At 46.0% G+C, this 24,054-nt stretch overlaps 1 protein-coding gene across 3 annotated transcripts in view; it reads left to right on the top strand.

The window, feature by feature from the left end:
• The first annotated feature begins 1,078 nt into the window (after positions 1-1,078).
• ITPR2 (inositol 1,4,5-trisphosphate receptor type 2) overlaps positions 1,079-24,054 on the top strand; it is a 1,735,249-nt gene continuing 1,712,273 nt past the window's right edge. For 2 of the 3 annotated variants that reach the window (XM_078674117.1, XM_078674116.1), the window contains exon 1: positions 1,079-1,550. In XM_078674117.1, the coding sequence (XP_078530243.1) occupies positions 1,459-1,550 (92 nt within the window). In that variant the 5' untranslated portion in view covers positions 1,079-1,458. The remainder of the gene's footprint in view (positions 1,551-24,054) is intronic. The other variant, XM_078674118.1, reaches the window with a different exon arrangement.

Raw genomic sequence — 24,054 nt, 5'->3', positions numbered from 1 at the left:
AACCCTGAATAAATCGCAGCTACCCTGCTTAAATTATGTGATCTTAGGCAAATATGTTATTCATTTATTTTATTCATTTCACCAAACTGTTTTTTCTTCATTAAGGTGTATAAAAGCACTTTCATATATGTAAGTACCAAACGCCATTTTTACAAAATTATCACTTTTAACAAGTACTTCTCAGTTCACTGTTATAATGTGCCTTATTAATATCAAAGCTTCCACACGTTAAAGATATACACTTTTTTTTAACTTTGGAGTTTATCATATTTTACATAGTTTATTGTTTGATTTATGTAAGACATTTTTTTCGGGCTGGACTCTAAGATCCGAACCAGACCCCTGGCTCTGCTCTCTCTGTTAATTTGTTGGCTCACCCATCTCTAGTTTTGGCTAATGTCAGACCATAAAACATCTTATCCTCACCTTTAGGAGGGTGTGGTGTGAATCCGCGCTGAATACATCATCGATCTAGCATTCACACCTCACTTCTCAGAGGTTCACTGACCACCAAAAGGCAACGTGTTTGATATTGATAAAAATATTTAGGACAAAGTGATTGAAAAGCACTGCTGTAGGTAAGTAGCAGGTGTTACTTCTACACAATATCATTCTACTCTATTTAAACTGAAAATATCAAACTTGTTGTTACATATTAATGGCAAGTATGTAGCAAAACCTCTGAACATCCCTTTGTGCCACATGAATGCACTTCCGTATGAGCTACATAGTGCAAGCGACCCACTTTTGTATATTTTTTGTAAGTCCCAAGAGGTCTGCAAGAGGCTGCCAGAATAAAAGGAATGAAAGACATGATAGGAATCAGACACAAAGTACGTTAACTTATGTCCCTTCTGAGCATGTATAACTCAGAGAAGGCTGTAAACAAGCTGGCTGCATTTAGTAAACATTCTTTGCAGGACTGCAGCTTTAAGTTAACACAGAGGGTTGTGTAAGGCATTGGCTGGAAGGCATACCTAGGTACATTCCCTCAGTTTCCTGCCGCCCTCCGCATTGGCTGCTCTCTTGGTGGGAGGTGAGCAGTCACCGTCCCACCCCATTGTTCAAGGCGAACCCTGCCTTGGCAAAACTTCAACCTCTAGGACACAAAATGCGTGCACGTGTAAAGTGAGAAGTGCTGGGGTTGGGGGCAGCAAAGTGTAACCTGCCAGTGCGGCCGTGGGAACGGGCGGGGACGCTGGGAGGGGGTAGCCCGCGGCCGGAGGAAGTCTGCAGCAGGTTGAAAGTTGTTGTGGCAGGCTGAGCCGCTCCGAGTTCCTCCTCTGCCCCCGGGGGAGGAGAGTAGAGACTTCGGCGCTGCCAGGAAGGCGCGAGCTGGAGAGGAGCGGGCATGCCGCGCGGCTGCTGAGGGAGACGTCCGCGAGCAGTGCAGCCCCCGGGTAGCCGACCCCGCCGAGAGGAGCCTGCGCGCAAACAGCACCGGGAACATGAGCCACCATGACTAACAAAATGTCCAGCTTTCTGTACATCGGAGACATCGTCTCCCTCTACGCGGAGGGCTCGGTGAACGGCTTCATCAGCACCCTGGGGTAAGGCAGCCGCCCCCGTGGGAGGGCGGGCTCGGCACGCATAGGTGGCGGTGTCTGCAGGTGTGCGTGTGTGTCAGTGCTGGAAGCGGGGCTGCACGCGCCGCCGCTGACAGGCGACTGGGAAGTGCCCGAAACACTTCTCGGAAGAAGCCAGCGAGTTGTCTCGCAGCTGTTCTTCATTAAGGGCTCTGGCGGGTCACTCGTCTTGTTTGTTGTTGTGTTGGACATGTCACTGCTCTGCAACCGCAGAGGACAGTTATGTGTGCTGTGTTATTTTGAATTGGATTGAAGTGTGTGCTGTGTCCGGTGCCCCCTGTCACAGGCTTGCAGTTTCGAGGCGCTATAAAGCAATGAATGGCCGCCCACTTCAACTGGTGCTCACTTGCAGTGGGTGACCTTCCATTCCCACATATCTGCAGCATTCTTTTAACCCATTGACTGCTGTCCTACTTGCAGAAAGTGAACTGAACTCAAATATCTACACTCTTTCCTGCACAATCATATTAGACTAGTCATCCGTGTCAAGAATGAGCCACCATGGCGTTAGTCTGCCGTTGGCATAATACATTTGACCTTTGTTGCTCAACTTTTTCCATTGTTTGGTAGATGGTGTTCCGGAATATGGAAAGGAAAACGTAGCAAATAACGCCCCCAGAACGTCTGCTGGTGCTTTAATAATAAGTGTTACTGTTACCCAGCTCCGTGGTACTTCTTTTATTGACTTAGTAAAGATGAAAGGCTGAGCCAGCCATGAGATGTCATGTTTTCAACTCGGTGCCTGCAGGTTACGTGCAGAATTAGTAGCGGGGGCCCAAAGGTGGGGCGTAGCCTTCATCTTGGGGTGTCGTTGGTGCCCGAGTTTGTTTTTAATATATCAGGCAAGGCACGACTCTCTCCTAGTTCCTCTTTACGTGGACGTTGGCATGTACAGCGGCCCTCGGGCATTGCCCCTTGTTAAGTGCAGGTGAATGCCCTGCATGCTTGGCCCCGGGCCCTCCCCACGCCTGCCTCTGCAGGTCCCCCACAGTAATGAGATTTGCATGAAGGGAGGAGCCAGTCGTCCCCTCCCAAGCCCTGGGACTCAGGGCGAGGTAAAGCGCACTGCTTCTAAGTGCAGGGTGATTACTGCTGATTCTAGTCTTTTCCAGAGAAAAGCATCGCTGTTTTTTTTTGCGCATGAATATTTATGCGTGTGGTGTGATTACACAATCCCCGAAAGTGACTGAGTTGGGTAATGCAACGGTTCTTCTCTGTCTGGGCCGTGTAGTTCGATTTCAAGTGTGTGAAATCATCATATGCATGCCCACCTTTTAACATGTGCATGGGGGGGGGTGTTATCTGCCAGCACAACAGACGGTCCAACCATTTAATGCTGTTTAAAAGACACGCGTTCGCGTCCAGCACCAGAGTTTTAATACAAACGTGCAGACAATGGTTAATATAAGCCTCTTCTTGTTCTGAATTATAGTGGTTTATATTGTGGCCTATTTATTGAACAGATCTGCCGTAGCAAGGGTTGCTCATGCTTGTTTACGTTGGGCTTTAGCCTGTTTGTGGTACGTTGCTGCGTGTTGACCTTGTCACTAGCTGTCTACGTATGTCTCTTCCCCTCCACATCCCAAGCATCCTCCTACTGCTATGACCTCCCAAAAAAAAGTCTAAATCCTTCACTCTTCTATCCCTCCACTATCCTTTTCAATCAAAATAACATACTAACCTGTCCACTTCTCAAATTTCATATTTCACTATACTAATTCACCACTGATCCTTTATGGTTCCAGAGTAGCGTGCTATTTGCTGAAAAAGCGCTTCGACGCCTTATCAGGGGTAGTAATCGTCATATAAATGCAGTTACAATACAATGAGCAATGAAGTGCAAAATCTTTTACCAATCCTGTTAACAAAGTGCATGAGGGCTCTCTGCAACTTTTGCATATATAAAATCACAGTACGCCATTAAGTGTTTGTTATAAAGTGCTATACAGCAAGGTGACGTTAAAATCAACGTATAAATAATCTTTGACCATGAAATGAAATTGGGTTTTGAAATGAAGGGTTCTATATGACTACTATATGACTACTGCAGATTTGGAATCAACATTTGCCATAAAGTGCAAAATCTTTGCAAAACATCTTTAAAACACAATGCATGAGGGTTCTCTATAACTTTTACGAGTATACAATAACAGTTAACCACAAAGGGCATGCTGTAAGGTGCTGAATAACTAAGAGCCATTAAAATCAACTAATTCAGAACATTTGACCAAAAAAGTGATTTTAGAAAGTTGTTCGTTATATGCGAGCTTTTCATTGAACTTGGTTAGAGTGCCGGAGTGCTTGTACGGTGGGTAAAATGAGAATTATGCCTAGCATGTAAGAGTTACGTTTTAATTACGTGCCCCTGAAACAATGAGACGGGATAGGGGCTAGCTGAAGCTCATAGCCCTTAGCAGCCTGGTGTGTCTGTAGGCTTTTCGTGATGCTGGTCTTAACTAACAGACCCTACAATGGTGGGGTGGGTTAGGTTGCTGGATTGAACTTTGTTGTGGTGCACAATAAAACGTGGTACATTGTAGACTCATGTAAGTTTATTCAAATGTAAGTAATCAAAAAAAGCTACTGTTGTTCTCTCTCGGCCGGACACACACCAACTGCCACCAGTGGAGAGCCTTGCCGGAGATACTGCAGAAGTGGAATTCCACACTGTACATTCCACACTCCCAATAGATACATATGCTCACAACAAAGTTGCAGTTCCTTAGCAACCCGACTATTCCATCAGCCCTTTGAGTATCCTAGCTTATCTAGTAGCCTTATTCTCAAAATGAGTAGTCTCTTTGACAAGGTCCTTGAATTGCACCGATCAGATGTCCAGCGTTCCAAAGTGGGTATTACGGCTGATCTGCACAATCGAATCCCCGGTGTCTGAAGCTCCTTCTTTAGCAGGGTACTTCGCACGCAGTCTAGACGGGGGCACAGGCGTAGAATGTGCAGCAAAGATTCATTTGACTGATGGCACAAAAGATATTCTATGTCGCCGATGATGTTTTTCCTGCCATTTTGATAAAGAATCCAACCTCAGTGACAGAAATTTCTGTTTGACGGTCAGAGTGTAGGTAGTCTCAAGGAGACATGAAGCACGTTGTCCTGATCCCTAAGGTGACAATATTTTTAATTCTAAAGCCAGTATCTCTCCTGATGTCTGGTTTCTCAAAAACTTCCTTTTGCAGATCCAGTATTCACTAGTTATTGTTTATATTGAAATGTAGGTCTTATTATAGCCTCTGTTCCACACTTTAACAATCAATATGAAAATCAATGTAGAAAAGAAAAGGTGCTATAATTTTGGCTTTATATACTGTGCAAACATTGTAAAGTAGCATGATTATGCTAAAGGGCACACACTAGTCCCTTTATACCATTGGAGGACATTTAGAACTTGACCACCTTTACAACACATGCATTTCTCATATTCTATAATCTTAAAGTAATATTGAGCACAATTAATGTTTATATTTACCAGTGCATCCAATAACACATAAAAAGGGGATATTTAAAAATGTCAGCTGTCTTTTCAACATAACCTAATCATTCTAGACTTGACCTTCCCCAGGCCATCTCTCAAATCCAGTTATTTTACATATAATGAAATACATTTCTAGCTGCAAATCTAGTGTGAGGAAGATGTTAAAAAAATATGTTACTGTAAGGCTGCACACATGGATGAATGCATTGCATGCCGTATTATGAAACAATCCTATATCTATCTGCCCAGCACTAGATTTGCAACTGATGGCCTATGCATGACAATAACAGAAAGTTTGTTAATTTTACATAAAAGTATGGGAAATGAGAGTTGTAATGAATACTCCTGGGGAAAGTGGGGATGTGGTGTTGTGTGAACACAGAGTGGTCACTGGTGATGTAGTACTGCAGGTTATAATGTTGAAGAATGAAAGGGGCAGCTTTGGATGACGCCCTTGAAATGAGGAGGATAAAATAGTGGCTGGGCTGGTGGTGAGCAACATTGAGGAGCAAGACCACTGCCTTAATGTCAGTGAAATTGCTCTCCCACCCTCGCAGCTCCACCATCAAGTGAGGCCCTCCTGAGCCCCTGCACTCTCGAGTGTTGGTGTTTGAGGCCCTCCTTCACCCGCAGGCTATACCTGCACCTTATCCCTGGTGGTCAAGTGGACCTCTCGCTCTGTTTTTCTGTTTGCCTTTTCCTTTCACCTTCTTTTTTCACCCTTTTACAGTCCCTCTCACCTTCGTTTTTCACCCTTTTATAGTCCCTCTCTTTCTATCACTTTCCATCCTTTTCACTTTTACTCTGGTTTCACTCTACTCTTTATTTTGTGCACCTCTCTTCTGCTTTTCCCTGCCGCTGCTGCCACCGTGGTCCCTCCCCCCCAGCGTGACCAGCCCAAGCTAGTTTCCTCTCCCGCCTCCCAGCTGTCCAGCCCTCCACGACCCCTACTTAATGGCGGCTGCAAAGGCAAGCCCGTCTTTGCCCGTCCACTACCCGACCAGTGCCAGTAACCCTGGACCTCCGAACCGCCAACGCTACAACCCAGCGGCACTCTACGCTCTCAATCAAGGTCGCAACAACAACTGCAAGCTAGCATCACCAGCGACGCCCACGGACCCTTCAGCTGTCACTGCTGCTGTCACTCCTACAGCACCGCCAAGACCACGGATCCAGCACAACCTGCACGCAACAACGCAACTGCACCAAAGACCCTGCAATGCAGCCTCCTCAATGTCCAATCCCTCCACAAACACGCCACGAAAATCTGGGACCTCCTCGACCGCACCACCCCGGATGTCACATTCCTCACTGAAATCTGGACTAACACCACCTCGGGACCTGACATCGCCATCGCCATTCCCCAAGCATACAAGATCTCCTGAAAGGACCGCCCCACCATCCTGGGGGGAATCGCCATCGTCCACAAATCCACCCTCAGACTGAGCACATTTTCCGACGAGCCCACATACCTGATGGAACACCTACACTTCAAGATACAGGCCAGCCCTACCACCACCCTCCAGGGAACCCTCCTCATCTACCAACCCCCCGGAACCTGCGCACCATTCACCAACTTTATCATGGACAGCATCACCCTGCAGGCCATCGCGTCCACCAACTACACCTTGCTGGGAGACCTCAACTTCCACCTCGACAACCAACAAGACCCCAACACCACATCCCTCCTGGACAACCTCCACAACACGGACTCTGCCAGATTGTGACTGAGCCCACACACTCACCAGGACACACCCTCGACCCCTTCTTCACCACAGGAAATTCCATCACTTTCAGCCACACCACCGAACTCCAGTGGACAGACCATCGCTGCATCCATTTCACCTTCAGAACACCCACCATCCACAGAACCCAGCACCTGCTCCCACGCAGAAATTGGATTAAAATCACCGACGACCAGCTCACCACCTCACTTGGCAACTCCACCTCAACCATCTTGGACAACAACGACCCCAGCACGGCAGCCCGAACCTTGCACAGATAGATCTCCGACTGCGCTAACACCATAGCCCCCCTCAAGAAGAACAACAACACACATGCCAGTAAAGTCAGGTGGTACACCACCGAACTCAAATAGTCCAGATGCACATGCCGCCACTTCGAAAAGGCCTGGAGGAACTCCAAATCTACAGAAGGCCACAACAACTTCAGAGCCGCCACCAACGCTCACCACCGACTCATCAGAAATACTAGAAAGAAAGCATTCCAAGACAGAATCTCCACACACGCGCACAACAGCAAGGAACTCTTCAACATCATCAAGGAGTTCACCCAACCCATCAGCGAGTCTACAGACATCCCTCCCTCACAGCACTTCTGTGACAAACTCAGCACCCTCTTCCACCACAAAACAAGAACATTTATGAAAATGTCGATGAAGCCAGCCAACACACAGCACCCTCATAAACCACCCTGTTATCTTGAAGCAAACAATTGACAGCTGGACTGCCCTCACCACCGAAAACACACTGAAGACAATGAAGTCAATCTACTCCGGGGCCCCCACGGACCCCTGCCCTCACCACATCTTCAACAAAGCCTCCGACACCATCGCAACCATGCTTCGCCACACCATCAACCTCTCCCATGCGAACGCCTCAGTGCCCTATGACTGGAAGCACGATGAGAACAACCCTCTTTTGCAGAAACCCTCGGTGGACCCCACCAACCTCAAGAACTACAGACCCATCTCCCTGCTACCGTTCCCAGCGACAGTCATCGAGAAAGTCATCAACAACCAACCCGCCACCTTCATCGAAGAGCACAACAGCTTCAGAAAAAATCACAGTACGGAATCCGTCCTCCTCGCCGTAACAGACGACATCCACTCCTTCCTGGACAGAGGAGAGACAGTAGCCCTCATCCTCTTCAACCTTTGAGCGGCCTTCAACACAGTCTTTCACCGCACCCTAACACACAGACTTCACAATGCAGGGATCTGGGACCAGGCCCTCTACTGGATCCACTCATTCCTCTCCGGCAGAACGCAGCGGGTCAGACTCCCTCCCTTCCTCTCAGACACCACACCGACCACCTGCAGAGTCCATCAAGGATCCTCCCTCAGCCCCACGTTGTTTAACATCTACATGGCTCTGCTCGCCCCCATCGTCGGAACCCACAGACTCAACATTGTTGTATATGCAGACAACACCCAACTCATCCTCTCCCTAACCAACTAACCCAACACAGCCAAACACAACTTTCAAATGGCATGGAAGCAGTCGCCAAATGGATGAAGAGCAGCTGTCTACAACTCAACACGGACAAAACAGAAGAACTCATCATGGGCCCACATCCCAACACCTGGAACGACACCAGGAGGCCCCCTGCCCTTGGAAGCCCGCCTAACCCCACGGACCACGCAAGCAACCTCGGAATCATCCTGGACTCCGAACTAAAAATTGACCGCCAGATCAACTCCGTCACATCCTCCTGCTTCCATATTCTCCACCTCCTACGCAAGACCTTCAAATGGATTCCCCTCGAACACAGAAAGACTGTCACACACGCCCTTGTAACCAGCAGACTTGACTACTGCAAAGCATTGTATGCCGAAATCAACACAAACCTCACCCGCAAACTTCAAAACCTCCAAACCGCCACCGCCAGACTAATTCTCAACCTGCCACGACACTGTCACATCACCCAGCACCTGCGCACAATACACTGGCTCCCCATCGAAGCAAGAAACACCTTCAGGATTCTCACCCAAGCACACAAAGCCCTCCACAACACCGGACCAGCATACCTGAGTAGCTGACTCACATTCCACTCACCCCAAAGGACCCTACGATCAGCCCAGCTCTCCCACACCGTGGTCCCTCACATCAGGAAGTTCAGATCGGGAGGCCGTACCTTCTTCTTCCTCGCGGATGTCTATTCCCAACCGGTTGGACTATAGTCAAGAGTCAACAACTCTTGATCAGTTGACTGCCTTTCGGTTCACCATTCCTGATAATTTTTAGATTAACATTGACAAATTGCAGGAGGAGACTTTGATGGGGGGCAATCTGCCAATCTCTAGAAAAGCTGTCCTCTCTTTATCAAACCATCATTCCATTCCTTATGGCTGCAAATCAATCTATTTTGACTGACTGCATCTCTATCTCCCTTTCTAAAATCTTTGAAAACCATCAAGTCTTAATATCTACTATGGCTAATATTTTCCATCCTAATAAAATAACAAGGGAAAATATAAGATCAAGACACCCTTGGTATGGCGGTAACTGCTGTATGGCCAATTCAGCCCTCATCTCTGCTATTAAACTTAAGGATAGGCTGCTAATAAGAGAAAAAAGGGCACTCTACAGAAGCATGATTGACAAGGAAAAAAGAAGATGGGAATGTGATAAGAGGGGCACCCTTCATAGTCAATCTGCTCTTACGCTCCCATAATTTCCTTTAAGGAGATAACTGATGCCTTGAGCAGGGTAGCACCATGTAAGGGTCCATGGTTAGATAAGATACCTGGGGACCTCTTTCGTCGTGGACCTTCTATTTGGGCCCCCTACCTGTGGACCTTTTTTAATGCTATTCTGCAGGGAATGTCGATCCCCACCAGCTGGGTGGGGGGCGGAAATTATACCAGTATATACAAAGGGATCACCAGTCCTTCCTGTCAATTATCGACCTATTAGCTTAATTGACGTTGGCCAATTAACGTTAGGGGGGGGGGTGCCCAGCCTATCTTTGCCATCAGCTGAAACAAGTGCATGAAGGCAATTTTGCCCAAATTAGGTATGGCAAATATGGTGAACTTACCGCCCCTATACCTGTAGAGAGAGGTTGTACGCCAAGGCTGTGTCCTGGCCCGACCCTTTTCTGCCTTTTCATTAATGGCCTAGTTGAGGGTTTGCTTGCAGGGAGGCCCCCAAGCTGGGGAACTGTGAAGTACCTTCCATGATGTTCGCCGACGACACCCTGTTGCTGATGAAGTCGCCCATGGGAATACAGAGGGCCCTAGACAACCTTTATGTGTTTTGTAAAAATAGGGGGCTGGAGCTTAATTTACAGAAAACCAAATATATGGTACAAATGCAGGTAATAGCACCCGGCCAAATCCTCGTCTAGATGGGCAACCCCTTGAGAGGCTGTCCATTTTTTAATATCTTGGAATCACGATCACAGAAAAAATGGACTGGGGTGGTCAAATCAAGAAAGCAAGCTTAAAGCTGACCTCGACAACTGGGGGCCTGGCAAAGGTATACAGGCGTTGTATCCATAAGTCTGTTGGCCCAGTGGTGGAAATTTATAAAGCTCAAGCACGGGGTGCTGCCCTGTATGGAGCTGAAAATTGGAGTAACCGTTCATCTGGCTGTATAACAAAAATTGAGAATTCCTTCGCCAGGCAACTACTGGTCCTTCCCCCAAGCTGCCCACTTACACTGCTTCACATGGACCTTGGGATTAGACCAATTGCAGACAAAGCCGCTCTTAGACCTCTTTTATTCTGGCGACGACGACTGTGAAGTACCCCAGAATTGGCGGCATACTAAGAAGAGGTGTTGAGCTTACATGGTGCGAGCAAATTATCATGGTTGGCTTTCATCAAGAACAGTTTTGTGGCCATGGAAAGGGGCAATTTGTGGAATAATGCAGAAGAAACCTGTTGGATAACATCTAAGAAGGATCTGATAGCTACAGGGAGCATAAACAGGCCCGGTTAGAGGGGAGCTCTATTTCTGGCCCACTGACTACAGTGTTTTTAGAAATAAAAGATCAGTACAGACTAGAGCCTGCCATGGATGATATCCAGCCGACCCTTGCCATGACATTGTATCTGCAGTTTAGACATGGGGTACTCCCGTTGCGTGCTTTTACAAACAAATGGCTGGTCCATCCAATTTGGGGGTGTCTGGCGTGCAGCAATGCAGTGGAGACGGAACATCATGTAATATATTTCTGCCAAGGGTGTAAAAAGGCCAGACACCGATGGCTATTACAGTTATGCAGAAATCTGGGATCTAAGCACTGCACTGAGGTTTTTAGGCTACTGAAATATGACATCCACATGCCCTTTGTGTTTTCAATATAACATTTCTTATTTTCTATGTGGTGTGTACGTAGAGCTATTCTAAAGACGAGCCTATAGGTTGTGCCTGACAATTCTATCATATTTTATTAACTGGGCCTGGTACATTTTTAACAAGTATGAAAGTATTTTAAGACTTTTAAATATTTTTAATCAAAGTATGTTGTATACTTTGTTTTTTGTACCTTCTTATCTGCCTATTCTTTTTAATGGGATTACGCAACGGCTGTGATGTTAGTAATATGAACCCTGGTTTCTGGAACATTGTTAGGGTTTAATACTGCTCATCTATTGCACACACACTTTATTGGATCTTATACCCGTAGGACAATTTTAGGACCTTGGGGGGTAGCATGCTGGATAGTAGAGTGTTGTATGTAATACCAATGCAATGCACATGTACATTTTGAGTTACTCTGCTCCTTATTTAGAACAATGATAGTTTTTATCTTTTAGAAAGAAAAATTGGAGTGAATGAAATGTATTGTATTTTTATCTGTGCTTTTATGGTCATATTGACTGAAATAAAGATTTTTGATGATGACATGGTTAATTAAAAAAAATATATATTTTATTGGTTTTCAACCCAAACAACTCTCCCCTCACAAGACCTTTATCAGTAATGGCAACATATAGAATACAGTGCGTACAACCATTGTTCTCAGGTAGGCTTAAGCTTACATCAATATCAACACCAGAGTAATCATTCCAGCCTCCCCTCCATGCTCTAATGTCAGTAACGCAACTTGCATCATATGCACCACCAATGTGATGGGGCCCAATACAGTGCCCCCGCTGGCTTAGGTCTCGACCACCCCCGCCTTATCCCTTATACCGGTGTGCTCTATGTACTCTAGACCAGGATGTTCAATCATCTGTAACATGGTAGGATGCACTAACGGCCTACTACAGTTGGGCTGTCTTCCAATCCCCCCATGTCCTGGCATGCTTCCGCCCTCCCTATTGCCACCCTCATCCCGTCTATTTTCAGCATGTCTCAACAGGTTCCTGCGGGTCCCCCAAGGAGTCGGTGTCTGAGTCCGGCTCCGGCCGTATCAATAGTGCCACTAGCGCTTCTCATGCTTGTGCCGATTCCATCGCCTTTTCATTATTCCCTCTCCTGGCTTGTTGGAGCCTGACCATGCCCTCGCTAGCTGCCCAGCTCCTGAATTCTGTTCTCCATCCCTCTACACTAGGGCCCTGCGTGGATTTCCACTTTCTTGTTAGTTCCCGCTTGGCCAACAGTAACCCCAAATCAATGAATTTACACGTTACCTTGGTGCGTCCTGTGTGAGGGTACCACCAGTGCAGTATGCATGCTCCCATGGTGGGTTCTATCTGCCTATCTGTCACCCCATATATTACCTCCACTATCTCCACCCAGTATGTGCCGAGCTGCGGGCATCTCCACATCATGTGCAGGAAGTCTGCAGCATTCGTACGGCACCTAAGGCAACATGCGGTCTCCACATTAAAATATTTATTTATCTTGTCCGGGGTTAGGTACGCCAGATGTATGATGTAGAAATGGATAAGTTGGAATCTAGCATTCCGCGTACTTTTCCACGCCCTCTCCACCAATTTAGACCAAGTCAATTCAGGTATGGCTTTGCCCAGATCCACCTCCCATTTCTCTCGCAGTTGAGTTAGCGATTGAAGCCCCTCTCCCATCATTTGCCGATATAGGCACGTTACTGGCTTAATTGTGCCTGCAGCCATTACTACATATTGGCACGTCGGGGATGTCTGCGGTTCCATCAGCCCCCCCTCCCCCTCCTCCAATATTCCTGTATTATGATGACATGGTTAATGTGACCCATTGGAAGAGTTGTGCATCTTTCACTTAACTGATGGATACTGATGTTTTTGTTGGGTAGCAAGGCTCCCTTTGTTCAACAATCACCCGCTAAAAGGTGACTAGTAAAGTTTTGCAACTTGTTTGGCTTTGTGTTGCACATTTTATGGAGCGTATTTAGTAACTTTGGACCATTTTGAACTATAAATACTTTTTTGTTTAAAACTTCAAATTGCAAACATGCTGTAGACATTGGATAATATCGCAAGTGCAACAAATCCTTCATTAATTGGAAAACACTTTGACCACTGAATTGCATACTTTCAGGTGACTAATTTTCACTATTATTCTCTGTCCTTCAGATGTGAAAGTATAGGAATTCCACTAGCCACCTCATTCCCCTGGCATATTTTCTTATGCCATTTTCCTTTCTGGGGTAGGAGATTTACACTCTGATCATCTTTGTTAACCCCTTCATCAGAAGCGTTACACATTGTTTAAAGTGGACATATTTGTAGCATGCCTGATGGTTGCTTTGTTCAAAAGCTTGTGCTAAGTACAGTAGGGCTGAGTTCTTTCTGGTGATAGAGCATCGGAAAAAAAGATGTAGGTCTGAGTGATTCATTGGGAACAATTATTTTAGTTCCTGCACTATTTATTGTGAACTGCACATGTTAAAGCCTAAAAGTATTTTTGGGTTGATTATTGTTACACAGTGTTAAAGGCCTATAGACACGTGTCATTTCAAGATGGCAACATAGTGTAATATTCACCGAGCAGCCTTCTTGGAATGGCATTGCTCTTAATGTATACTTTTAACATCCCAAGATGACAGACACATTGCTTTCTAAAGGGACAACCATGTTGGAACTTTAAAACAATGATACACCACGCATAATACCATTCATAATTGGCTGGTTCCTGCTATGTTGGATTTTTTTTTACTGAATTTTTATTGCTGGCACATGTCTACAGGTTTATATATATATTTTTCCTTTCTTCTACTTTTATTCTTTGAATTTATCTTGCATTTGATGTTGAGTTTTTGTGTGTATGTGTTTTTGGATGAGTGGGTGAATTGAAGAAAGAGTTAATAGGTAGATGAATTAATTTGTGAGCGCAAGATTGCGTCACAGACTGTATGATAAGGTATTGATTGCCTAAACTCGCCAGTGATTGAAGTGGCACTTTCAGTTACATGCCAGACCTATTGGCAATGCCAGGGCGTGTTTTGTTTTGCATATTTTATATAGCGCGAACTCGACCTGAAGGTATTGGAGCGCTGAACATGAGCACCGTATTTACATTACACATTCAGGCACGGGGAGATTAAGTGATTTGCCCAGAATCACAGGATGTGGACGCGACCTTGAGGCTCGAACCCTGGTTTCCAGCACCAGTGTCGGGCGTTTATGCCCTGTTGCTCCGACTCTTAAATGTGCTTCCGCAGGTGCTGCTTGATCGATGCTGACACCACAATTTTCTCAAAAGGTTAAACCCTTTTTAAAAAAAAGTTTTACTTTTTCTTAGATTAATAGTAGTTTCTTTTAAGCTCTAACCTGTGTTGTCCCTTTTGGCGCATGAGCTTCTGGTACAACATAACGCGATACAAAGCTCCAGACAACTCTTCAATTGGATAAAGAGCTTAACATCAGACACCAGCTTTCTACAATATGGTGTATGTTATGTTATGTTATGTTATGTTAAAATCATGTGTACCGCGCACGTCACCCAGCGGTTTCATGGCGCTCAAACAAATACGGGAGACAGGTGCAGAAGTTACTCGAAGGTTTGCTGAAAGAGGAGAGTTTTAAGCGTTTTGCGGAAACAGTCATAGCTAAAGCAGAGTCAAAGGGAATTCCAGAACTTGGGAGCTAAAAAAGAAAAACACAGCCCGCCGTGCTTTTTCCGTTTGAATTTAGGGACAACCAGTAGGTTGTGGGAAGTGGAGCGGAGATCTCTCTGAGGCACATAGCACTTCAAGCTAGAAGAGATAAAGGCAGGAGCTTGACTAGACAGGGCCTTGAGGATCGTACAGCCACGTTTGAACATGCAACGCTTAGCCACAGGGAGCCAATGAAGGCTCCTAAGCAGCGGCGAGACATGTTGATGTTTAGGCTGGTGAAAAACCAGTCTAGCTGCCTGGTTTTGCACCAGCTGCAGGCGGTGAAGATGGTAGGCAGGGATCCCAACATAGAGTGTTGGCGTAGTCAATACGGGACGTGATGAGAGCCATGATAACAAGAATAAGCGCATCCGTGGTGAGAAACCTGCTGATTTTACGAATCCTGCGAGGATGGAAGAAGCAGGATGACGTGACTGCATTGATTTGAGGCCTCATAGACAAATCACTGGATATAATTATACCAAGGCTCTTTACCGAATTGACAGGGCTAGGCGGGGACCTGAGAGAGGGGGGCCAAAAGTTGGTATTCCAGGGGTTAACCAGCCCGCCTATCGGCACTAGCTCGGTCTTGGTGGGATTAAGTTTCAGCTGGCTGTGGTACATCCACTCCGAGATGTCAAGCATGGTGGATTGAAAATTGACACGAGGATAGGGAAGAGTCAATGGGGAAGATCAACTGCAAATCATCGGCGTAATTAAAGATGGTAACCGGGGTATTACGGAGGGAAGCTATGAGAGGTTGCATATACAAATTAAATAAGAGCGGCGACAGGGCGGAGCCCTGCGGGACTCCGCAGGATAAGGGGGAGTAAGAAGCAGAAAAGGTTGACAAGTGCACAGCCTGAGACCGCCGATGTAAAAAAGATCTAACCCACTTAAGGGCCAAGCCTTGAATGCCCGCATTGTTGACACGGTCGATCAGTATCGCATGATCGACCGTGTCAAAGGCCGCCGACAAATCCAACAGGACAAGTGCCTGGGAGATGTTCTTGTCGGCACCTTTCCTCAATGTGTCCATCATGGCCACAATGACCGCCTCAGTAGAGTGGGCTGGCCTAAAGCCAGCTTGCTGATCATCCAAAAAGGACGAGCTCTCAATGAACGCACTCAGGCAACGAGTGACATATGTCTCCAGAATTTTCCCTAAATAAGGAAGAAGGGAGATTGGCCTAAAATTACTCAGGATCGTGGGGTCGGCATTAGTTTTTTTCAGTATAGGGACCACGACCGCCTGTTTAAAGAGATTCGGGACTATGCCGGTAGCGAGGGAGTTATTAAGCAATGCTAGCGGAGGATCAGGGCAGGCCAAGAAAGCATCTTTAAGAATTTGCGGAGGACAGCAATCATTGGGAGAACCAGAGCTCACCTTATGTAGCAGAGAAATGAACTCCATGGAAGAAATAGGAGGAAAGGCATCCAGCTGGCGAGGGGTCATGGGGGGTAATGACAGGGGAGTAAGGGAAGAGGTGGAAGGAATATTGTTTTTAATGGTAATAATTTTATCAATAAAATAAGAGTTAAGGGAATCGCACAGGGCTTGTGTAGGTTGAGGTTGGGGGGTTACCCGATCAGGTAAGGAGACCTCATTAACAATGGAAAAGATGTCCTTCGCCTTAGAGGCTGAATCCATTATTTTCTGTGAGAAGTAGGTGGTTTTAGCCAGCAGGATAGATTTTTTTGTAGGCTTTCAGACTGTCTACATACACGATTTTTAATTGCTGATCATAGTTACATCTCCAGCGGCGCTCGGCTTGGCGAAGAGCCAGTTTGTCCAATTTTAATTGATCCGTGAACCACCGCTGGGCATCATGGGGACGCTTTGTTTTTAAGATTTTCAGCGGGGCCACTTTATTGCTGGCAGACAGCAGCCATTGTTCAAGGTGGGAGGCCTGGCAGGCCACCGGGGCCGGGCCCTTTGGGGCAGTAGTGGCTAGTATAGAATGAAATTAGACCAAATTGGCTCTTTTCCAATTGCGGGCAGAAAAGTTGGTGGTTGAAATGGGACGACTAGGTGAGATAAGGTTAAGGGAAAATGAGAGAAAACAGTGATCGGACCAAGGGCAGGGGGGCACTATAGGGGAAGAAATAGCGAGATTAGCAGTCCAGACTTGGTCCAGGATATGGCCTCTGCTGTGTGTGGGGACTTTGACATGCTGGCAGCAATTCATTCCAGACAAGAGGTCGGAGAATTCCTCAGAAAGATGACTTTCCCGAGTATCTAATGGCCAATAGTTAAAATCTCCGATAATAATGACATTAGCGTGATTAATAATAAGTTGGGAGATTAGGTCATATCATAGTATCATGTATCATAGCTAACAAGTTTTCATTTTGCTTATGTGTGTGATTTCCATTTTTTTAGCGTGCCGAAGTGATGTGAAGTGACTTTATTGTGAGAAGAAGGAATTATGATCACACAATCAGGCAGATTACATACATTATCCCCTTTTGTTTAACCCCTCTGCTGTGCCGAACGTTCTGCGCTGCTGCGGAACGTTCTATTGCACGGGCGGGGCCGGAACGTTCAGTGGACGTGCGCAGCACTACTGAGGTAGTGCACGCGACGTCCGCTGAACGTGCGCCGCACTGAAGGGGTTAATAATCATCTGGAAAGTACCTTAAAGCCGCTGTATGCATTTTCTAAGAGGGTTGCCTCTCGAATGTTCGCAACTGACACCAACAATCCCCGGTGCTCATCTTTGCAGAAACGGGAGTGCTAGTTGTAGAGCTGGACTGATTGGGACAACCACAGGGCAACAAGGCAGCTCAGTGCAGCAAATGTGTGTGGGGCTTGCAGAAAACACTGCACTCTCCTGTCACTTACAGCGCCCAAGTCAGTTGGTAGTAAGAGATCCTTGATGTTCCGGGAATCTCTATGGAAACCATGGGCAAGCACACGCAAGCCCTTGGAGAACCTTTGACAAGCAGGATAGAAAGACAGTCCTGTTTTTTCACTGCCCACAGACAGAAGCAGCGGCTGTGGGCCAACCCAGCAAAGCAACACACAGCAAAGCGGTAAAACTCCTCCTGACAGCTCTTCAGCTCTTTCTTCTTGGCCGAGTCTTCAGTCAGTCCTTAGTCCACATGCATTCTAAAGGTCGGGGTTTTAGGTCCAATACTTATACCCCTTTTGGCCTTTGGAGTAGAAAAGTCTTTGTAGTTAACAAGTTCCTGCCGTGGGATGGAGACAGTATTGTGAGAGGACATGCACAGCCCTATTTAGATGTTGGTGACCATTCCTCCCACCGCTCTAGCTCAGGAAGACCCATCAGCTCTCTTTGAGTGACTGTCTCGAGTGAATCCAAATACAGCCCCTGTCAGTCTAAACCAGATGTTGATTCCACAGGCAGATGCACAAAAGGAAAAAGTAAGGAAAATGGCCACTTTCTATAAGTGGCATTTTCAAAACACTATTTAAAAAACAACTTTGCTAAAAATATGTATTTTTAAATTCGGTGTATGAGGGAGTCCACACCTCCCATCTCTTCCCAATTGAAAGTTACAATTGTAAAATGTTACAAGGCAGCTCCTATGATAACTTAAGGGAGAGATAGGCCTTTCAATTGTGAGCAACGAAATTTGGGAGCATCTCACTATCGGGACATGTAGAACACACTAGTACATGATCTACCTTTCACATACACTGCTCCCTGCCCATGGGGCACCTTGGGCCTACCATGCATGCTTACATGTAGAGAAAGGGAAGGTATGGTCCAGGCTAGTGGGTGCACTTACCAGGTTGACATGGCAGTTTAAACTTGCACACACAGACACTGTAATGGCAGGTCCAAGACAAGTTTACTGGGCTACTCATTTGGGTGGCACAACCAGTGGTGCAGGCCCTCTATAAACAGTTGATTTACAGGCCCTGGACACACATGGCGCACTTTCCCACAGACTTACCATAAATCAAATAGCCAATCATGGATGGCCAATCACAGTTTACACAGGGAGCGCTTGCACTTTAGCACTGTTGAGCATTGGTAAGGCACCCAGAGTACACAAACCAGCAAAAACAAAGTCCCGCATACAATCAAAAATGCAGAGGCAAAAAGACAAGGGAGACCACGCCAAAGATTCCAGGTCTAACAATTCCTAAAACCCTACATAGAAAATTGACTTTGACTTAAAACTAGTGATTGTTCTCTCTTTCTTGCTATTGAATGACCCCCCCCTCCTTACCTCCAACCTCAGTGTGCCTTATTCTCTCTGAGTTTAGCCTACACTAGTCCACAGACGTGTCTGCATTATTTTCCATTATTATATTTCTAAAAGGAAACGCTCACACATCGCCTTGTAAATCAAAACCTCTCCATCTTGAAAACCGTATCTCTGCATCCTAGCCATACTTAATCTCCTCCCACTTGTCTGTCATTCCACAAACCATTTACATGAAATCGCACTAAAGATCACCTCTAACTCCTATTAATCTAACTTACCACAAAAAACTGAAGTAAATACACAGGACGGATTACTTGAGAGCCGAAGACTAATCCCAGTAACCATACCCACTGGGTTAACCACTAAACTCGGATCCCAGAGTAGAGCTCTACAGAGCCTCATCGGGGGGAGTAATTGCAGCTACAATACAGTACAATCTCCTGGAGCATGGTGATTTGGATAAAGTAGTGAAATGTACCACTAAAATCTGAGATCCTTGTTTAATTTGAGCCAGTGGTTGCAGGTGTGAGCCACCAACATTCATTTTTGGGGACCTGCACTTATGTTTCCGCATCAGGTATTTACAACAGCAAGAGAGGGGAAACAAACAAAACGGAAAGACAGAGAAATGAAAGACTGTCTTAGAGCAGAAACCTGCATGAGTGAGATAAATGGACAGGGAGTGTTTGGTAGTGGTTTAAAATGGCATGGGATAGATTTGGGACTACACACCCTTGGTATTTGGCGAGACGACGCACTGGCTATGGGATTCTGAACAGATCCCTGGGCACATGTACTCATTCTTTTACAAGTTAAGCGCTGCCTGAGATGCATGGCACATGGCAGGGCTGCTGTATCACCGAGTCAAGGGTCATACTCTGGCAGCTTTGCACACTGAGCATGACTCGCTTTGTGCGTAACTTCAATTCCTACAGCTAGGCAGTGCCAAGTGGCCAGGTCAAAGTGATGTTGGTAGACATAAGGATCGAGAATAGGCATCAATTCAGTTTTACCTCTAGGGTGTGACTGGTCTCGCATGGAAACGAAGCATTTTCACTCGAGTGTCTGATTGGTACTTTGCACTTGGATATCGAAGAGCAGGCAGTTTAAGCATTCATGGGCCGGAGATGTTAAAGGTTACACAATCTTACATTTCTCTGGCTGTACATGTCCATTAAACGGCAGGACAACTTAGATAAAAAATAAGCCGGACTTCACTATGTTGAGTCTCTTTGGCCAGTGTAGGAGTCTAACTCCGAGTTCAACTGGTAGGGCACTAGATCCCTGTAAATCTACATTGACTATGCTGCCCACTTGTCCATCACATCTCACTTGCCGTCAGTGGGTACTTGCATCAAACTACTGCATGAACTGAAGTCTTGCAGCTCAGCATCAGAGTTGGTTAGGAGGCTGTCATCATTCCTGGCAATGCTCTCACTAAAGACGGAGTAGAACAAATTCATGGCCAGGGTAGGGGTGTGTGCACTCCAGCAGTAGACTTACATTTCTAGTGTTCCCCACATTACTGCATATGAGCACTTCATTTACACTGGGATTTGCACTCCGCAGCTAGAAATTACTCCTTTCTTTGCCTGTGTACGCAGCACAGAAAGTTCAATCAATCATGAGTCATGAGAGAGATTCGCTCTAGAATAGATTCTTTACAAGTGGAGAAGTGTGGCTCACTGGTTAGAGGAGGCAGACCCAGACGCTGAGATCAGACCCGGGACCAGGGTTCAATTCCCGACGTGGCAGGGTCTTGAGCCCAAAATGTCCACGGACTTGGTAATTCTCTCTTCGGTGCCTACTCGAATCACAGGTTCACACTCTGCAACTCTGGGCAATAGCTTCCTTAATCTCCACTACGGCCCCCCGCGGCGGGATGCCTGGCTTTCACCTTGGGGATACCCAGTAGGGGCTATCTCACAGGGAAAAACCAGGACGGGTTCCCAATGCAAAGCGCTTTGAGACCTGGCGGTGATATTGCGCTATATAAAAACCTATCCATCCATCCATCCACAAAATGCAAAGGCATTTACCTCTGGAATTCAAATGCTATGCCCGTCCATCCATCACCACTATTTGTAAAATATGTATTTTTAAGAATATTTGGCACTAAGCCACAACACGCAACCTTTTAAATTTAAATTCAGTATATGGCTTGCGCCCTTACATGTGTTTATTTGTTTGGTGGACAATATTCTTTGAATGCTCGCTGTATTGGCTTACTATCTAAATATGTTGCGAAATTGTCAACAATCCTACTACATTCTTAGCAGGCTACCGGGGCAAAGAATGTTGAAATTTCAGAAATGAACCCAAAGAGCACTGAAAAAAAGTTTCATGTCTCTAATGGAGATTTCAGGTGACCAATTAGAAATATTTTACACTAAGCCCAGTTACTGCCCTAATGGATATTGAACACGTGGATAACTTTGTCATTCCATTCATTAAATGTCTATTGGTGGCTGTTGCTTTCAGTTTGTATGTTTAAGCAGTAGAATTTCTCTTGCATTTTCATTGGATCTGTGTGCAGTTTAATGTACACAAATGCACATTCCGCATCTGAACCTAGTAAATTGTCTTATGACATATCAATTGCAATTTCCACTTGCGAGATTTGAACTTCCGGAGCAGAGTCCTTTTGCAGGTCTCCTGCCCGAGGCGGCGGCCTCTGCAGTCCACATCTCGGTGGCAGGTTGACTGGGAGATGAGATGAGGCGAGGCGAGGCGTAGGAAGTGCTAAGCCCTGCTCAACGTGGGCTGAACCCCGGCTTCCGCTGCTGAGCACTCGAGGTCTCGGTGACCTAGAGAACACGCCTGCATATGTTTACTACACCGCCATAACATTGCATTTTTGCAAAAGGTCATTCATCTCAAGGCTTGCTTGTGCCTTCAGCTGTCAAGCATTAGCAAACGTGAACTGTAGTCGCTCACATAAACCGAGCACGTCTGAAGTGTGAGAAATGTATTCGCAGAAGCAAAGTTCACGGTCTAATCTGGACCCATCCGTGAGGCAGGTGGCTGGTGAGAGCTGTGGTGGCTTTGCTTTCTCGTTTTCTTTTCAGCCTGCTGTTTTCCCGTTAATTGATGTTACTAGAATTATAGATGGGTAGCTGTCAGTTATGAGAATTTGTAGGGGTGACAACTAATTGGCATATTTGATGACCTAGCAGAAAGGGTTGTCACAATATTAAACAATAACGTAGTACCCCATTGACCGTACATTTTAGAAAATTGCTCAGGACAACAAGGTTAGTTTAGTCGTGACCCTTTTTAAGCAGTCTTCTATTTTGCGTTGAATTTCAAGAGTTAAATATGCGCTTAATAAAACGATTTATCAAAATTTGGATTGACTTCATAAATCATGTAAAGTAGATTTTTAATATTTACAAAAGTGAATCACACGTGTGCTACACATCAAAATCACTCAGCATAACTGTGGGGGGCACCATGTTTTTCATGTGAAAGTACCAGACCCAAGGGTGAGACAGTAGTCCAGATTTCCAGGACAATGTCCTTTGTTCAGCTCAGAGTTCAGTCCTACCAAGAGGGGGGCTTCAGTGAAGTATTTGTCAAGAAACTGGAGGTTTCTGCTTACTCGTTTCTTGGAGTTGGTGTTAAAATATCTGCCTGTCCCTCACGGAAAACATCAACATGTTTCAACCCTGGAGGCCATATACAAAATGAGGATAACATGAGAATTAAAGGGTGATAGAAATGTTACCGTTTACCCCTAGGATACCGGAACACAAATGACATCACGTGTTTTTTGCATAACGTGAACGTAAGCTTACGCCTCAGATGTTTCCAATACACTGGTACATACTCAACATGACAGTGGTGGTGTATAAACGCGCCTGCTGAACGCCTACATTTTGCGTGCCAAGAGGCGGGCAGAGCGCTCTACATAAAAATTAATTCTTATATAAATATACCTGATCAACTCTTTCGACTGAGGAAGACCAGTGACCGGAGAATTTCAACAATTGTGGAAGCGACTTAAGAACCCCGACCGCCCCCATCCTGAGGGGGTAGGCATGTTCTAAAGCTCCCCCAGAAGCCGCCCCCTCCGGTACATATTACAGAATAGAACAGGGCTCGCTTGCCATTTTGGGAGGGAGGGAGGGGAAGGGTGCATGTGACAAACACCCGGACTCACGATATGTGGGAAGGAAAACTACCCCGCCCCCCCACACCACACCGGAAACTCAATTGTATCAACAAAAACAGAGAAAAGGGAAAGAAACATTAATCAGAGGACAACTGAACTGACTGCCCGTTTTATATTATGGGGCACACCTCCTAACTTGTAGTGGCGGTGCCTGCAAGCTCCTTAAGTGTCCCCCTCTTGCTTGCTGTGTGCAGGGTCCTCACAGAGTGGCTGACATGAACCCCCATCAGCAGCAGATGGCCCTCATCGGGACGGACAAGGAGTTGACTTGCTGGACTTCAGTGCGGTACGCTATCCTTCTTCGAGGTCTTCTGCTTATGGCTTCTCCTGCACGGTAAAGCGAACACCCCGGCGGTGCCTGCCCCGGCCTCTCCACTCATGTCTAGACTGCAACACTTTAATGACTTTAACACTGCCAGGGTCAATCGGTTTAGAAGGGGGGGGGAGGGGTAGGACCGTCTAGTGATCCATTGACTGCCACAAAATTACTGCCCAGGCATGCCAACTTGCAGATATATTTCACAATGGGGGGAGAGGGTTTGGGGGGAGGATCTTATAGGGGATGCAGCAGTGTGAGAAACAGCATTGTGTGTAAGAAAGAAAGCAGTGTGTTTGTGAGAAACAGCAGTGTGTGTGGGAGAGACAGCAGTGTGAGAGAGACAGCAGTGTAGAGACCTTTTATTTATGTTTTGTTTTTTTAAACATAAATAAAATGCATTGTTATTTGCAATGTCAATAGCTCAAACTCGCGTAAATACGTGACCTATTGCATTGCAAATGCAATAGGTCTCGCATTTGCGAGAGATTAAGCTATTGGCATTGTAAATGACTGCCATTTATTTATCTGTTTTCAAAACCAACACATATATAAAAAATGTTTTATTCACAAT

This window comes from Lissotriton helveticus, chromosome 1_1 (genome assembly GCF_964261635.1).
Source record: "Lissotriton helveticus chromosome 1_1, aLisHel1.1, whole genome shotgun sequence".
NCBI lineage: Eukaryota > Metazoa > Chordata > Amphibia > Caudata > Salamandridae > Lissotriton > Lissotriton helveticus.
Note: the sequence above shows the minus strand (reverse complement) of the source record. Positions and strands in the feature narration are given on the sequence as shown.